The 18,209-nt window shown below is 56.8% G+C and overlaps 1 protein-coding gene across 1 annotated transcript in view; it reads left to right on the forward strand.

The window, feature by feature from the left end:
• The first annotated feature begins 1,912 nt into the window (after positions 1–1,912).
• MPPED1 (metallophosphoesterase domain containing 1) overlaps positions 1,913–18,209 on the forward strand; it is a 63,538-nt gene continuing 47,241 nt past the window's right edge. Inside the window, exons 1-2 of the mRNA XM_028115311.1 lie at positions 1,913–2,136; positions 10,075–10,256. Coding sequence (XP_027971112.1) covers positions 1,913–2,136; positions 10,075–10,256 — 406 coding nt within the window. The remainder of the gene's footprint in view (positions 2,137–10,074; positions 10,257–18,209) is intronic.

The following is an 18,209-nucleotide window of genomic DNA, read 5'->3' on the forward strand; positions in this document are numbered from 1 at the left end:
AACATGGAGTCTTCGCTGGGTGCTTGGTACCCGCCAGGCGCTATGCTCAGGATCCCCATTCATTTAACCTGCACAGCTGCCCTGGGAGGTGGTGTTACTGTTATGAAACTGATTTCCAGGAAGAGGCAGCTGAGGCTCAGAGAGGTTAGGACATTGGCCCAAGGTCACACAGTGAGTCTGTGCAACGTTAGGGCTCAAACCCCTGTCCAGATCTGGACCTTGGGAAGTCTGGGCCTCAGCATCTGCGGCCCCCAGGCCTCTCCCAGGGTTACAGAGGGAAGCAGGTCAGCTCCCACAGAGATTTTGTGAGTCCCGAGGCCAGGACACCCCCACTTGGGCACCTCAGAGGCCTGCCAGGCCGTCTCTGCTGGGAGGGCGGAATCACAGAGAAACAATTAACAGGACAAAGAACAGGAGCAAGTGTATCCTGGGGGAAAGCAGATTTTTTTTTCTTGTCTTCCAAGTGGAGAAGAGGGAGAGAAGTGTGTTTCGAATCAGGATGCTTTTTGGGGGCGGGGGAGGGGGAGGGGGAGGATATTGCTGTTTATTACACCTTGTATGGGCATGCTTGTTGAGATTTTTAAAAAATTAATAATCCACTTCACACGTAATTAAAATGTTCTCCACTCTCTAATTTTTGTCGTTTTCCTAATCTAATTTGTTTTCTGACGGTGTCGATTCTTCTTCCATGCGCAAAGCAAAGGGGATTTTTCTTCGTTTAACGTGACTGGGATATGACTGACCAGGAAGAGTTTACATGATGTTGTTTTCTCCTCGGTTAAATTCAGTGCAAATGGAATCAGAGGGTCTTAATGATCAAAAATGGAAACAAAACACAACAAAACATCTTCAAGGCCTTATCTCTTTACAAATTAAAAAAAAATGATTATGAGAACGCAGGAGAAACTAGCTGGTCTTAGAAAGGAGTCATTGGCTGTGGTGGGCAGGGTGTGAGCCTGTTGGGGTAGGATGGAGACTGAGCCGGGCCTGAGTCGAAATCGGTCAGAGGGACGTTCAAATCCAGTCGCTGCAAATGCAGATGGCACTCTCCAAGGGAATGCAGGGCAGAGAATGATGGCATTTGCAGGCTGTGGCTCTGTGTGGATTGGATTTGGGAAGGTTTTTTTTTTTAAGTAGATCCTCTCCCGCCCCCCCCCGCCCCCCCGCCCCCCCCCCCCCCCCCCCGGCAGGGCCACCCCCTGAGCTGAGTTGGTGGAGTGCAATCTGTCTGGGAAAATCCCTTCTCTAGGCTCTGCTCAAAGATATCTTTAGGCGACACTGATGTTGAGGAAGGAATTTGCGACCGCCCGTGCTCTCCACCTGCTGGGGCTTGCAGGGGTGTGTGTGGGGGTGTGTTTGGGAGTCTGTGGGGAGGGGGCTGGGTGGCAGGGGAATCTTCCCTATTCCCCCATTCGGATAAGTGAAACTTACCTTACCTGTTTCCAGAATACCAGCCATTGTCCTGCCCCAGCTCCCGGTCACCCTGTGGGCTCTGGAGAATTTTGTGGAAGAGCAACAAAAAAAAAAATGTCTTAAGTATTTAAACATGTCGGACCATGCATGCATCCATCCCCGGCGTTGTGGGTTTTTTTCTTTTTTTTTTTTTTTTTTTGGTGCCCCCCTCCCCTTCCTCCTCTCCTTTTCTTTTTACCAAAGTATATTCATCAAACTGCTGAGTTGGAAAGATCTGTAATGAGTTTTTGAGCTGTATGACTGTGTTTTTTTTCTCTCCCCCCTTCGTCTTTCTAAATCTTCATCTGACATTAAATAAAGCAAATCCCAAACAGATTAACTGTCGTACGGTTCTGCTCCGTCTCCTCAGTCTGTTCCCAGGTCTGGCTCGGGGCCGGGCGGCGGCGGTGGCGGCGGCGGCGGCGGCGGCGGGAGATGCCTGGGCGGCCAGCAGAGGTCCATGTGGCGCGCTAGGTGGGATCCCGGTGTCCTGAAGGCAGAGGCCCTGGCCCTCCTGCCCTGCGGCCTGGGCATGGCGTTCTCCCAGTCGCACGTGATAGCCGCTCGGAGACACCAGCACAGCCGGCTCATCATTGAAGTGGACGAATACAGCTCCAACCCCACCCAGGCCTTCACCTTCTACAACATCAACCAGGGCCGCTTCCAGCCACCGCATGTGCAGATGTAAGTGGGCAGGTCTGGGTGGGACCGGCTGCCTGGGGTGGGCTTGCGGACTCGGGGCGCCTCCCGGCCTCTGGGCCCAACGGCTGAGGGTGCTTGTTGGCCAGTGTGATTCTGGAGGCTCCGAGTCGGGAGGGATGTGTGGGACGTGGCTGGGACGGGCTGGAGGCCGGTCTGGCTCCGAGTCCTGTTTCAGTTGGCCAGGAGATGCTTCACAAATATTTGACAATGAGGTGATGGCACATAAAAATCCAGACTTCTGGCTTTGCTTTAGGAACCCGCAAGTCCTGGCAGCTGCGGGCCCACAGGGCCTCATGGCGATGTCTGGGGGGCTGAGCTCCAGATGCCCCCTCTTGGGATTTGGGTTGGTGACTCCTGGTCTAATTCATGTTCCTCATTGTACAACCGGGGAGACTGAGGGCCCGAGAGGGAGGGGCCTTGCTCCAGGCTCCAGGCAGGTTGGGACCCTAGTTTTGGGCTGGCTGTCTTCCCTGACCTCTACCTCTTTCTTTTGTCCAGACCCCTTTTGCTTCTATAAAGAAGGCAGAGATGCTTTCCTCAAGGACTGGGGAGTCCTGCCGCCTGCCCGCTAGGGCTGATGCAGAATTCCAGGGATGTCCCAGCAGGAAGGCCAAGGCGAGGGCACAGATTCGGGATCCCCTGGGACTGGGAGGAAACTTTCCCCTCCCTGGGTGGTTTTCTGAGGTCTGGAGAGGCAGGGGAAGCCCAGGGAGGAAGTGGCTAAACTCCCGGCTCTGCCCCAGGCAGCTCCTAGAAGACCCACCTCCTTCTTTATCCCCGACTTCTTCCAGGGCTGTGAGCACCAACTCGAGGGAGCAGTGTTAACATGGGGGCCTGGTGGCTGTCCCTTTGAGGAGACTGGAGAATCTGGCTCGTGGACCACTTTGGAGAAGGAGGCCAGGGGGTTTCCATTCCCAGGCCAGGAGGTTGGGGGTGGGCAGGTCGCTGCCTCTGGTTCCCATGTGGCTCCCTCAGGAGCCGCCCTCTGTTGGGAAGTGTGAGTGCGGACAGATTCCTCATGGGAAGAAGGGCTCTGGAAGGCAGGCAGGCACCAGGCCTGGGGTGCGCTCCAGCGCTGGGCATGCACCCTCCCCTTGGTGCTTGCTTGGGAAAACGCTCCTTTCTGTGGGCACTGAGGCCTGGTGTTGTCAGTAGCTGCCTACTTTATTTTTTGGCACATTTCTACTTGGGGAACTAACTGCCTCCTATTTCCATTTTGGGGGCCATATTGGCAGGTTGGGTCAAGACGGAAGGTCCAGGTTCGCAGCATTCGATTTCTTAGTGGTGGGGACCTTGAGGCCTGGCAGGGCCGCTGCAGGGAGGGAGACCTTCCCCACGCCGGGTTTTGTCTTTTGTCCATGGGGTTAGTCCTCTGGGGCTGGAAGTGACCATGCCTGGGGTCCCCGGATGTTGGGCTGGACTCCTGCCCCAGCGGGGACGGGCAAGAGCACCTGGTGCAGGCAGAGCAGATGGGGTTTGTGTAGCCTGTGCCCCTGCCCCACTTAGAAGGGTCCCCGGGCACCGGAGATAATGTCGTGTGGCACCGTGCAGAGCTGTCGCTTACAGGGCCCCGCAGACACCCAACAGGCCCCAGCCCCAGAACAGAGCTAGGGGAACAGGAGGTCAGAGGGGAGGAGGCCTGCCCCACGCCCATGCCCATTGCACCCGGCCTGCTCCACGCGGCCACCTCCCAGGGCAGGGGTTCCAGGCTGCCATCGGCAGTGGGGCTCAGGGGTTTGGGCAGTGAGTGCCCCGGGAAGAGCATGCACCGAGCCCTGGTTCTGGGCTCCTCGTCCAGTGCTCCCTCATTGCCTGCTCGGGCCAGCTCCGCCTCTGAGACGCAACTTTGCATAAAGCCGGGGGAAGCCAGGGCCAGGCAGGGATTGGGGGGCTGCTTCCTCCCACCTCCCCTTCTTTCAGACTGCAGGCCCCCAGCACAAGGGAAGCGTGAGGGCTGCCGATGGTGGCTGTGCAGGTTTCCATGGCGAGTCTCCATCGCGGGAGAGACAGGGAGGATGGATGCCGCTTCCCGACGCGTGATTTATCACTGCCCTGGGCTTTGTTCTCCGGGGTGAGGGATCGAGGGGGCCGTATTTAATAAATCCACAATTTATATTCAATAACAACAGTGACAACCCAAACGTGGCCCCCGATTGAGCCGTGTGATTTATGTGGTTGCCCCAGAGACCCTGGGGGTGATGAGGCTGCCTTTGCCTGAGTAATGAATCTCTGGATCTGGACCTCTGGGTTCAGGGCCCCCAGACCAAAGATCCCTCACCCTGAGGGCCTAGAAACCCTGTGGTGGCCTAGGGAGAGCCCCTCCAGGTGCCAGCCCTTCTACCCTGGGGGGGATGGGTGGATGTGTGGCCCCATGACCGGTGAGAAGTCTTGATGGGCAGGGATGTCGTGACGGTCTGCCTGAGAGGTGCCTTGGGGGCTGGTGTCAGGCATAGTGACTCTTCTCGCTGACCTTTAAAAAGAATCCTGTTGGTGGAGACTCGAGTCATCCCATTTAAAGACCCTCCAAGCACATCTTGAAGAATGTAGCAGAGAGGCTCCTGGGTGGCTCAGTCGTTAAGCGTCTGCCTTCGGCTCAGGTCATGATCCCAGGGTCCTGGGATCGAGCCCCACATTGGGCTCCCTGCTCCACGGGAAGCCTCCATTTCCCTCTCCCACTCCCCCTGCTTGTGTTCCTGCTCTCACTAGCTCTCTCTCATCAAATAAATAAATAAAATCTTCAAAAAAAAGAATGAAGCCAAGTGGCTGGAGCATGGCTGAGCCCGGCCTGGAGCTGCCCCTGTGTGCCGGGCTCCTGGACCTCCCAGCCGTGCCCGGACAGTGAGTTCAAACCCTCTCCGATGCGCTGAGGTTTCAGAGGGCGCCCTGTGGTCCCAGCCCGTCCACACACTGAGAGGCCCCCAGAGGCGGTGGGGGTCAGCCTTGAGCCCAGAGAGGATGGAGGGGCAAGGCAGGAGGAGAGGCGAGGCCTGGAACATTCCGTGCCTCCTCCTGCCTCAGGTCCCTGCATGTGCTGTAAGTGCTGTCACTTCTGCCTCCCCCTCGCTTTGCCCTGATAACACGGACTCATTCTTCAGATCTCACCCAGCCGTCACTTCCTCGGGAAGGCTCCCCGATGGCTCGCCAGACCAGTTCTCCCCTTCCCTCAAAGCCGGCCCCAGCTCTAGGGGCTCTCCCTGCCACCAGCCTGGGGCTGGGCCCTGGAGCCTAGCACAACAGAGAGATAGAAAGAAGAAAGAAAAGGGAGTGAGAATAAGGCAGGGAGTATGGCCCCAGAAGAGTGGAGGGAGGTCAAGGAGGGATTCGTGGAGGCAGCGGCATAACCCCTGGGCTTGAAGGACCAGCAAAAGCAAAGGCCCAGAGGTGGGAAGGAAGGGCAGGCTCAGGAGGGCAGCGTGGTGGGGGTCACCTCAGAACGAGGGCCTCGTGAGAAGAGCACTGGGCATTTGTGTGACACTGAGCTAACCAGTCACTGCCTGGGTCTCAGTTTCCCCACTGTTGAATGAGGGGAAGGGATTGGAAGGCTCTCCCATTCGGGAACACCATGGCTGATGCGCAGTCACTTGTCTAGACATGTGGTTGGACCCTCCCTGAAGGGAAGAGTCCTCTGCCCCCCCAACGGCCCCCCATCCTTCAGAGTTCCCCATTTCCCCGGAAGTAGAGATGACGGAGGGGACGGCCTCTGTGGAGTTTCTGCACTTCCAGGGAGCCAGTGGCTCATGGGAGGGGGAGCCCCCAGAAGAGCGCCAGGGCCCAGGAAGTGGCTGCAGGGGGCACTCACATCCAGCCTTTGAGCCTCAAAGGTCCTTGAGTTTTCACACCTTCTCCCAGAGTGAGCAGGATGTCCCCACCTTACAGAGCTGGCCTGGAGGGTGGGAGGGTCCAGGGCACAGCAAGGAGGTGGCCCAGTTGGGGTGCAGGCCTAGTCCGGGCGCCGGAGGCCATGTTCTCTATTCTGCACCCTTCCTGCCGCCATGATCCCTGTGGGAATATCCCTTGTTAGGCAGGGGAGAGGTGGCGACAGGTTTCAGGTCTTGGAGAGAAAGCTGCAACTGTCACCTTGTCTCTGGACCCTGCAGAATGTCACTGGAAAATAACCATTTTGCTTTGTTTTCTCTTGTCACAGAAGGTGTTGACAAATTCCTGTTGTGAAGACCCAGGTTCAAATCTACTCTTTAACTTGCTAGCCAAGGCCTTGGATACGGGACTAATGTTTCCAACCTCAGTAACTCCCCGGGGCTGCTGTGACTCAGGTGTTAGCCAGCGTTTGGCATTACAAGTGTCAGAAACTCAATGTGAATTGTCTTAAGGATAAAAGAAGAGCTTATTGGCTCACCTAGTTAGTGAGAAAGTCCATGTTTGGACCCAGCTTCAGGTATAGCTGGATCTAGGGGTCAAATTATGCTGTCAAGCTGTCCCACCTTCTGGTATGCTCCCTTTCTTTCTCTTTCTCCATATCTTGACTCTTTTTCTTCTTCTTCTTTTTTTTTTAAGACTTTATTTATTTATTTGACAGAGGGAGAGACAGCGAGAGCAGGAACACCAGCAGGGGGAGTGGGAGAGGGAGAAGCAGGCTTCCCGCCGAGCAGGAGCCCGATGTGGGGCTCGATCCCAGGACCCCGGGATCATGACCTGAGCCGAAGGCAGACGCTTAACGACTGAGCCACAGGCGCCCCATATCTGGACTCTTCTTGTTCTTGTCCTCGTCTGTAAAATGGGCACACCCATAGTACCCTGCCCACATGGTCATCGTGAGCGCAAGGACAGTGAGTGAGTGTCATGCGCTTAGCAGATGACCAGCTCTTGATCTGGGAGAAGCATCAAGCACCCATCCCATTACTGTTTGTTGTTATTTCAATACAAAATACAAGCCAAATAGCTGACGGATGGTGCAGGGAAGTAAGAGTCTTTATTTTTTTCTCTGGGGATTATTAGGTTTGCATCCTCACTGAGCTCAGTAGCCTCAGGGTGGAGGGAAATAAGCACACAGTTAATTAAAGAGCCCGGGCTCCAGCGGCAGGCCAGTCCCACTGGAGGCCTCAGAATTCGCACTGCCCTTGGCTGGCTGGTGGCGGGCGGGGCTGAGGCCTGCTCAGGCTCCTTCCTAAGGAACTCAGGGGGGGAGAGCTTGTTGGGACCAGAGGTGGCCCTGGAGGTGGCATCTCGCTCCCTTTCTCCGCCGTCTTCATCTCTCTTGTCTCTTTGACTTGTCCTCTGTCACCTTGTGGCATGCCCACGACCTCAGCGTGTGTAGGGGTGAATGAGTGAATGAATGAAAAATGAATCTGACTGGCTCACTCATGTTCCTGTGCCAGGACGAGAGCCCCGTCGTGATAGGCTTCCCTTGGTCCAGTAGCTGTGTTGGGGCAGCAGGATGTGCAGGTGATCCACAGGCCTGCCACCTGCCAGACTGTCTGTCAGGGTGTGGGGGGAGGGAGGAGGCAGAGGAGGGAAGGGACTCAGAGAACAGAGGGGTGGGAGGGGAGATTTTAGCTCCCAGACCAGCTCAGGTCCTACCTCCCCCTGGAAGCCTCTGTGGAGCCCCTTGCTGGGGTAGGGCCTTCCCTGGCCCCCAGCTTTTCTGTTGCCCCATCAAAGCTGCCTGGCCAAGTCTGTCTCTGCCATCAGTCTGGAGTCTCTGGCCCTGGGATCAGGACTGGTTCATCCCTGTGGCCCCAGCATTGAGCTCAGGGCTGGCCCACAGCGGGTGGGCAGAATGAATGAATGAATGAATGAAAGGATGCCTGTATGCAGAGGGAAGAGGAAGAGCCCCAGTGCCTTCTTGCTGGTTGCCATCGGACTCAGGGACTCTTCCTCTTCTCCCCGGTCACACCACCTCGCTTGGACCTGCTGGGGGTCTAACTCGGCTTGACCACCCCCCTCAAGGGCCAAGCAGGCTCCCTCCGGTCCCGGCACCGGGATGCCATGGAGAGAGGCTGGCTTGGCGCCTCCGACTGTGGTGGATAGAGCGTTCTAATGCTCCCTGCACATTAGCATGCTGAACCCACGTCTCTCGTAAGGTGTTAATTAAATTTCTTCGAAGTATATTGTCTGAAAAAAAAAAAAGGATAATTAGAAAGATGTCTTTAAAAGTATTTATGTAACTGATATGGTACTGCTTTTGGTTTGCCGCATAATTAGATTTAAACACAACTCCTCGAGCGGCATACTCATTTGGAGATAGCTGCTTGTTGAAATGTCATTGCGTTGTTTTTAAGAGTTTTGAGCCTGGCAAAATCATTCAGCTGAGGAGGCTGAACGTGGCAGGGAGAACACTGAACTGGGAGCACGGAGCTGGGTTCGTGTCCCACAGTCTCCCCTTATTCCCTGGCACGCCGGGGGCCACTCTCTCAGTGCCATCGTCTGCGGAACCAGAGGGCTGTGGTGGGCTTCCCGGAACAAGAAGTTACATTCCGGCAGCTCTTTTAATTTTCTGATAATTTTTGCTTAGTGAGGTAGCTCCATTTTACAGGCAAGCAAAGCAAGGCCAAGTTGAAGGTCATACATTAGTGATAAGGGGCAGAGCTGGGGTTCGAATCTTGGTCTTCTAATTCCAGGACTCTTTTCCTACACACCCCTGGGAGACCCTTGTTTTTGTTTTGCTTGTTTTGTTTTTAAAGATTTTATTTATTTATTTGAGAGAGAGAGAGAGGGAGAGCACGAGCTGGGGGCGGGCAGTGGGGGAGGGACAAGCAGACTCCCCGCTGAGGCTTGATCCCAGGACCCTGAGATCGCAACCCGAGCTGAAGTCAGATGCTTAACCGCCTGAGCCACCCAGGCGCCCCGGAAAGCGCTTGTTTTAAAAATGATGGGACCGGGGCGCCTGGGTGGCTCAGTCGTTAAGCGTCTGCCTTTGGCTCAGGTCATGATTCCAGGTCCTGGGATCGAGCCCCGCATCGGGCTCCCTGCTCGGCAGGAAGCCTGCTTCTGAACCCTCTCCCACTCCCCCTGCTTGTGTTCCCGCTCTTGCTGTGTCTCTCTCTGTCAAATAAATAAATAAAATCTTAAAAAAAAAAATAGGGCGCCTGGGTGGCTCAGTTGGTTAAGCGACTGCCTTCGGCTCAGGTCATGATCCTGGAGTCCCGGGATCGAGTCCCGCATCGGGCTCCCTGCTCAGCGGGGAGTCTGCTTCTCCCTCCGACCCTCTTCCCTCTCGTGCTCTCTATCTCTCATTCTCTCTCTCAAATAAATAAATAAAATCTTTAAAAAAAAATAAAAATAAAAATAAAAATGATGGGACCATCTCAGAGTTTAGAAAAACTGCCTTGGTTTCATGTGCTCCTGTGAAATCCCCGCTTTCCCACGCGGCTCTCCCTGGGTGCTGTGTGTGCTCCGAGGGGCGCTGCGGGGGGGCAGCTCTTTCACTAGGACCTGAGACGATAGCCCTTGCATTGTTGATGGGGCTGATGGTGTGCCTGAGGGGATGAAACTGGTTTGTAGGGGGTGAAAAAAAGCTTATTCTTCTTATTATAAAGCCAAACATACATACATGAACACATATACAGCTGTCTGTGGTGTTAAAATCTCACGGGAGGGGAGCGAGTGGGGAAAAAACAGCTAAAGAGGCCCCACCGGGGGTGATGGGAGAGAGGGTTAGCAGTGGCCAAACGGGGGGTTAGCTGCCACACTCGCACTGTGCCCACTGGTGCTCCCCACTCCTTACCTCCTTGGACCCTCCGAGGGCCCCGTGTTATAGAAGGGAAACTGAGGCCCAGGGGAACACACATTTTTGCCCGGCTGGCGAGCAGGAGAGTCAGGACTCAGACCCCTGATGTCCCACTGGGAAGGCTGGGCACACTGTCTGTGTTTGGGGTGGATGTGGTCCGAGCGGACGGGGCTGTGAGCTGTGGCTTTGGCCACGGGCTGGACATGGGTCACCTGCAGTTTCTTCTCTCCCTGCAGGGTGGACCCCGTGCCTCATGATGCCCCAAAGCCGCCTGGCTACACCCGCTTCGTCTGTGTGTCTGACACCCACTCGAGGACAGACCCCATCCAGATGCCCTACGGCGACGTGCTGATCCACGCCGGGGACTTCACAGAGCTGGGGCTCCCAAGCGAGGTCAAGAAGTTCAACGAGTGGCTTGGTAGGTGCTGGGCAGGAGGTGGCCTTGCTCTGCTCCCCGGGGAAGCCCTCCCTGACCTCCCACTCTCTGTCACACCTCGACGTCTCCTACCCCAGCACCTGTCTCAGCCGTGACTTGTTTGTGCAATTCTTTTGGCCTGGGAGATGCCCTCCCGAAGGGATTTTGCTCAGGTCTATTTATGTCCACTGGCGTGTCCAGCCCCCGGTGCCTGGTACAGGTAGGTGTTCAACAAATAATTGGTGAGTGAATGAATGAATGAATGAATGCCTCTCTGGGAATGGTGATGTCCGGGCAGGCACCACCCACCGCCCTTGTGATGGCTTCCCCAGTGAGGGGACCTGCCAACAGGGGACCCACGCAGGCCCTCCCGGGGGCAGCTCTGGGTAGGGGCAGCTGAGCGCTGTGGGCAATGGTGGGCGATGATTTATAAGCGTACCCCCAGGGATTTGTCTTCAGCTTTTTGCTTTCTTCCCAAACAAAAAACAACATGAATATGGAGCGCCCCTGGGAAAAGCCGCTTGCTTGGAATCCAGAGAAACCTCCGAGGGTGTTGTTTCTGCTGTGGCCTGGGGGACAGATGGAGGGCCCCTGGGTGGCCTCACTACAAGCTTCCGGTCTTGGAGGTGTGGGTGCAGGGCCGGCCCACCTTGGGGCCCAGCCCCGCTCCCTGGCTGCCAGCCGGTCCCACCCCCAGGGCCCTCCTGCTGCACACTTGGCTGGGAGTTCTGTGAGCAGAGGGCCAGGAGCGGCGCGGGGAGGCTGCAGTGAGCAAGGGGCCCAAGCTCTACCAGTAGAGACAAATATTTACAAGCAAGGCCTTCCCCTCCGCTTGGCAGTCTTGGAGCTTTAAATATTGATTTTTTGAATGGGAAATTCTGATCAAGTGCCCTGCTTGGGCTGGACCGTGTGAAGACCGGGGTGGGAGAGAGCTCCTGCAGGGTGGGTCGGCCGCAGGCTTCTGCCCAGCCCCGTGCTGCCTCCTGGCCCTGGCCGCACCCTAGGAGGGGGTCCTCGCTGGCTTCTCATCCCCCTGGCTGTGGGTCTCCAAGGATGTGAGGCTGCACTTGGCTGAGCCAAGAGCCTATGTCTGAGGCAGATGCCAGGCTCCCACTGTGGGCCAGATAGTATGTCACTTTATTGTTTATGTTCACTTGCGTGAATGAATGAATGAATGAATGACTCTGGGAATGGCGATGCCGGGGGCAGGCTGTGGGTACCGGCATACATGACTTTTGGAAACTAGGTGAATTTAGGGACAGGTGCTGTTTTTGTCCTAATTACGAAGTAGAGGATGTCAGCCTGAGGTTCTCCAGGATGGGGACTGTTTCCGACGAGCCCCCGGCCCACGACGAGGTCCCATCCCTGTGGAGTGGATGAATGAACCAAACAGGTGGGCCACGTGCTGTTGGTGCAGGGAAAGGGGGCTGTTTCAGGCCGAGGGGACAGCGGAGGCCGTGCGTGCTGGTGGACACTGGAGAGGAGCCACTGTTTGCCGTGGCCGGCGTAAGCGGCTTTGGGACATTGAGGGTCCTGGAAGAGAGGGCTGTGCTGACCACGACTCTGAGCCTCAGGATCACTGGAGGCACAGGGGGCCAGCACGGTGAGCTGGGCATTTTAGAGACATCGTTCTACCTGCCTCTTCACAGAAGTCAGAACAACCAAGGGAATTTGGGGGTCTTCATAATTTGCACTTGGAGCTGCATCGATTTATTTGCCTGGGTTGTTGCTGGGGGTAGGGAGTGTGAGCTTTCAAAGGGGTCTCCCTTTTAGAAAAGGTTCCTTTCCCCCAGGCTTCTCCCCTTGGCTGCCTCAAAGTGTTTGTAGACGTCATTCAAGTAGGGTGGGCTGGGGTTGGGGGGCTTTAGACCCAAGAATGAGGAGTCCCTCTTGTACTTGACTGAGTGGCAAGGAATTCGCTCGTGAGTGAACGTTTAAATCGGAGCAGCTTCTAGAAGTCCATCTGCAGCTGGCTTTTTGGGAACCTGCTTGTACGAAAGAAAGACTCATCCTCCGCGGGCTGGCAGTTCAGGTCCCCGGGGATGTGGTGGTCATGGCTGAGAGGTGGGCGGTGTGCTCATTAGGTCCATGTAGGTGCATCCATCTGGACACATGTGCATCTTTAGACAGCTAGTGTTTAGTGAGCGATAGTACGTGCCAGACACTCTTCTATGCCCGTTGTGTGTGTGATCAAATCATTAATCCTCCTGACAACAGAATGAGGCGGGAGCTGTTGTCATCCCCATTTTGCAGAGGAGAAAACCGAGGCCCAGAGAAGTGAAGTGACTCACCCAAGGCCACACAAATAGTAAGGGGCGGAGCTAGGATTCCAAGGCAGGCAGCTGGACTCCAGAGCTGAGCTCATGCTGACCTGTATCTCCTTTCGGTGAAGTCTCTCTGATTCAGTGTAACTGGACTTTGCCAATTGGGGCCGGATGTCCTGGGTCTGCTTCCTGTCCCACTAATTACAGAGGCCACGTGACCTCTCTGAGCTTCAGTGGCCTCATTTTCGAGGCAGGTGGTCAGACTCCCCTTTGCCCTGCCTCCCTCTTTACAGGTGGGTTGTTTCCAGGCTCCATTAGGATGGAGGAATTGACTGAGTTTTGTAAACTGTGAAGTGCTGTGTACCTCGTACTATTGCCCCCACGAGCTGGCATTTGCCAGATCAGGCCTCCCCTTGGGGTAGAGGGAGGGGTCATGGGTGGGTCCCACAGGAGGGGACATCTGATCATGAGGTCATGAGGCTGAGCAGCAGGGAGAAGGGGTAGAATAGTTTGTGTGCAAAAGTGTGTGGAGTTTCTGAGAAATGTTGATGTATGATCTTAGCTACGTCAGCAGTTTACACACACACACACACACACACACACACACACACGCACCCGGAGAAAAGACCAGAAGGAAGTACTCATTCACCCATTCAGTCTATCTCATTGAGAACCCACCACGTGCCACGTGTGTCTCAGGTACTGGGGTGACAGTGGGGCGGGAGGAACAGGGCACGCTCGCATTCTGATGATGGGGACATGGTGCATCCAGGGAGGCGGGCTCGTGTTCACGTAGGCCTGTGGGCCAGGGACCAGAGTTTGGGGTTGATTCTAAGTGCAATGGGGATTTGGGGGAGGTTCATTAGGGGAGTGACCTTTAAAAAGGTGTTCGAAGGCCTGGATTGCAGAGTTAGATTGGAAGCAAGGAGACCAGTGAGGGCAAAGTCTCTGGAATGTTCCAGAACCGATGTCTGAGTGGGAGGATCATGGGGGGGGGGGGATTTTCTTCTTTATGGTTTTCTCTCTCTTCCACCTCGATTTTCTGTAGGGAGCATGTGTTATTCTGGTGGCATCATATCAAGGGAACAGTAAAATCTTAGTTTTTTAAAATATTTATTTGAGAGAGAGAGCATGAACAGGGGGAGCGGCAGGCAGAGGGAGAAGCAGGCTCCTCACTGAGCAAGGAGCCCGTTGCGGGGCCCGATCTCAGGACCCCAGGATCATGACCTGAGCCAAAGGCAGACGCTTCACCAACTGAGCCACCCAGGTGCCCCAAAATCTTATTGCGTTTAAAGAAATCCTGGCCTCTCTGGTATCTGGTACAGGGTGGGGGTGAGGGCAGCACTGGCCTCAGGCCAGTACTAGTGTCATCCAGCCACTCAGGAGGTCACCTGGAGCCCTTCCCTAGGCTAGCAGGGCCCCACCTGCCTCACAGCCCCACTGGCCCAGGCTCTTCTCGGATAAGAAGCTTACAGATTTGAAATTCACAGCCGGCTTCTTCCCTGTTCATTGATGTCATGGAAAGCATTTAAAATCATATTCCAGGGGCCACCTCCAGACAGACAAGAGGAGATTTAAGAAGTTAATAAAGGCCTTCTTTATAAGTCAAGATTAGGCACCTAACTGGGGGTGTGTGGCTAATTTCAGGCTGACTCTAATTTGCTGGCAGGTGCATTGCTCTGGCCTTGGCCATGAGTGGTGACCATGTTCTGCCCATTTACAGGGTTCTTTCTGGGTCTGAGTTCGTTGGAGGGGTTGGGATTGGGGGGTGGGTGACAGGGTTCTCCTGAGAAGACCATTAATGTCTTTCCTGTTGGCCATTAATATCCCAAATATATTCGTGAAATGGAAATGCCAGCTTGATTTGTAAATGTTCCAGGGAACAGCTAAACAATTGCTAAGGACAGGCTTTCCAGCTCTAAGGAGAGAAAGGGACAGCAAAACTTGCTGAAAATGGAAGAGAATGTGCTAGAAGCTCCTTGCTACTCCACCCCTAAAGACCTCAGTGTCACCCGAGCCACACTGGCGAACTGCAGGCCTTGTTCTCAGCTCTGGGTCTTGGCTCATGCTCTCCCCCCAGTGGAGAACATTCCTCCTCCATCCTATGGAGTCCTGCCCACCCTCTGGGGTCGCTGCCTGTGAAGGCTGCCCCACCCCATTGGGCAGCATTGGTCTCTCTTCCCTCTGTGTATCTGTGTACTCACAGCTCCCCATTCAGGCCCTGGTGGCGGCCCTCACTTCGTGGCAGGGAATTATCTGTGCCTTCATACCCCTGTCCCCCACCTAGACCGGCAGCCCCTGGAGGGCAGGGCTGAGCCTCATCCCCAGCAGCAGCCAACGCTCGGCCCCAGGAGGCCCTGGACAGAGGCTGTGGGCGCGGGCTGGACTGGCGTGAGTGGGGCACTGGTGCACGGTGAGCCCGTCACTGTGTCCCCAGCAGGCCGTGCACAGCCAGCTGCCGTTGGGGGGGAATAGCAATAAGAGGGGGCTCTGAGGGGCATAGGCTGTTGCAACATGGAATTTGGGGTGAGTCTGAGAAGACCCAGGGTCGGAGGCTGAGATGGGGTCTCCACGATGAGGCCAGGAGGTGAGGCCAGCAGGGATCTGGACCCAAGCAAAGTGGGCCAGGTATGTCAGGTGGGCGTATGGGGACCCGCTCGGAGGCCAGGGCTGCTGAGGGCAGGAGGAGAGGCTAAGCCGCAGTGCTCCCACCTCCCAGGATGCCGGCTGACCCGAGGCCTCGACACCACGCACATCTGACCCCAGGCAAGAACACCAGGCTGTTGGCTCTGAGTGCCGGCCATGCCGTCGAACTGAGTGTCTGAGCTGATGCGCAAAGCACCACCGGGCTTGTTCCCTGGGGCCAGCAGGTGCCGGGCTGGCCTCCTCAGCTCCCACCAGGAGAATACTGCAGCCTCTGTACCCCGCTCCCACCCCCCAGCTCCCGCGGCCTCAGACCCCTGCACGGGCCCCAGGAGTGACTGCCCGGAGGCCACTGGCGGCTCGTCTTCATCTCTTCTCTCCTCTCCTCGCTTCTCTGCGGAGCTGGACGCCGCCCCGTCTAACTTGGGTTCTCCTTCTGCGGTGCCCACACCCCTGTCCTCTTGGCACTGTTCCGTGTCCAACCCCCTTTGTTCCTTGTTTTGTTCCTGCCACTGAAGGCGACTCCTCCAGGGGGGCCGACCCTGGGCCTTTCCAGGTGATAATCACGCGGGTCCCCGGTGCTGGCTCCAGCCCAGACCCGCAGACACCTCCCCCTCTCTCCCCAGTCAGCTTTCTCTTTGAGATCCAGCTGATGTATTGTTCACTCTTCCCAGAAGATACCTCCTCCTGGCTGACCACCGGGATTTCAGGCTCATTCTGTCCCAAACCTGTGACCCATTCCCATTGGGCTATGCAGCGTGACCCCCCGGCCTCCATCCACAGCCTCTGTGCCCTCTCCCTTCCCTCAGAGGCTGGTATCAGCTGTCACTTACTGTTATTCTGACCCTGCTGCTTGTCTCCTCCACCTGCTTCTGTCACCTGCTGAGCCGCCGTGGGCACCTGGCCGGGCTCGCCTTCCTCCGGGAGGATCCTGTGGGCCCCTGGAGGGTGGAGACGGTGCCCCGCGCTGACCACAGGGCCCTGTCTGGCCCGGAGGGTGCTCGGCGGGAGGGTGTTTGTTGAGTAACGCGTGGCAAGGTCTGTGAAGCACACGACACACCAGTTAATTAAGTGGCATGCTACCCTTAGCGGAATCAGGCAGGGCAGGAAGATGAGGGCCTGGTAATGGAGTATTTGGAAGTTATAATTAACTTTTTACTGGGGCCCTAGCATGAAACAATACGTAAGACAATATAAAAGGGGTCCAAGGATTTAGTTAAATAGAGCTGGGTCTTTTGCAAGTAAACCCTTAATTAAAATCTGTGAGGGAGGAAGGGAGAGGAAGGGAAATGGAGAAATCACTCCGAGGCGGAGTCTGGTTCTTGCTTCGTCTGCCACAGTGTTGAAGGCCTGAGGGCTGCAGAAACGGGCTGCCCACAGCCCTTGGCCTCTCTGTGATGCAGTCCAGCAGCCCGTGGAGTGGGCTCCGGGGGGAGTGAGGGGACCCGGGACGGAGCAGGGCGCTGGCCCTCCCCAGGCAGGAACCGGAGGCACGGGGGGTTGTTAGAATTTTTGGGGAATGACTGTTCCACGGCAGCCAGAGGTGACCAGCCCCTCAGCCACCTCTCCTTCTCCAGGGGCAGCCCCAGTTCTGGGTGTTCTCCACTCTCGGTCCACCCTTCCTGTCGGGGGCCACCCTCCCCTCTCTGTCACCCTCAGCTCTGTCCCCAGCAGCGTGTGCGAGCCCCCCCCCCCTGGTCTTGTTCCTTTAGCTGTAACCTTCCGACGCCCATCCTTCCCGCCTCACCTCACCCAGCGCTTTTGACCTGTGTGTGCATCATCGGCTTGCCACGCTTGGGCCGGGACCTCACCCCCGCTTGCGCTACTTCACGCTCCGTACTTGCCACGCGGCGTGCCTCCTGACCGCTGCCGTGGCGTGGTGTGGGGGGCATCCCCCACTTTCGGTACCAGGCTGCAGAGACAGCGCCTGGCTGGCCCCACTAGCGGGGAACGGGACACTTGCCGGGGTCGCCCCAGCTGTTGCCAGTGTGCCCTCCAGGCGACAGAGCCTTCCCCTGTCCGGCATCACGGGGGCAGGGCAGAGTGGGGGCGGGAGATCTCCTGGCCATGGCTGACTTCCCCAGGGCTGTGAGCCACTCAGGCTCTGCAGGGACCGGCCTCACACTGATCCGTGGTCAGGACTCGCAGCCTCTTCGCCGGAGCAGGGGACAGAGCACTGAAGTCAGGGTTCCCGGGGCCCACTTCTGGCTCTGCCCCTTACCCGCCGGGGGACCTCGCTTTCACCCCACTGAGTGTCCAAACTCCAGAAAGTGTGTCATGTGGACCGTGTGTTATGTAAGACCCGCCTGGTGCCCCAGGTCCGCATTCTTCCTGGCCTCTCGGCCCTGGGTGGGTGGGTGAGGGTCTGCCTCTCCTGCTGGGCTGTGACCATGGGAGGACAGGGGAGGGGTCCATGCTCACCCCAGTCCATACATGTCTTAGGAGCCCCCTACGTTCGCTGGCTTGATCTTGGAGGTTCAGGGATGACCACCACAGGTGCGGTCCCTGCCCAGGGGGCCTGGGGACGATTAAATAAAGAGGATCATTTTGGTGATTAAATCAGTAAATCAGGCCAACAAATAGGGGAGGTGATAGTGCCTGGGGCAGGGGTTCATCTGACATAAGGTGGCCCCAGAAGCCCCCTTCGCAGCTGGAGGCCCACAAGGCTGAGCCCAGTGGCCATGGAGGCCCAGGGAGGAGGCCCAGGGAGGAGGCCCCGGCCTGCTGACCGGCAGCCTGCAGCCGGGGCGAGGACGTGGATTTTATTCTAAGTGTCAAGGAGGCCACTGGGGCTGAGGCAGGGGAGGGACATGATCCGACCCAGTGTTCGAAAGACTCCTTTGGCTGCTGGGCGGAGCCGGGCTGTGGCAGGCAGGGAGGACGCCGGGTACCAGGAGAGGCCACACAGGTGTTGGCGAGAGGCCAGGGGAGCTGGGACTGGACCTGGGGGCAGCCTTGGGGGCAGAGCGCAGTGCAGGCTTTGGCTGCAGTTTGGAGGTGACAGCAGCAGGATTTGCTGATGGGAGGTATGGGCGGAGGGTGAGGGGAT

The sequence above is a fragment of the Eumetopias jubatus genome, unplaced genomic scaffold, assembly GCF_037043125.1.
Source record: "Eumetopias jubatus isolate StellerSeaLion01/CBP00866 unplaced genomic scaffold, mEumJub1_p1.0 scaffold_8, whole genome shotgun sequence".
Taxonomy (NCBI): Eukaryota; Metazoa; Chordata; class Mammalia; order Carnivora; family Otariidae; genus Eumetopias; species Eumetopias jubatus.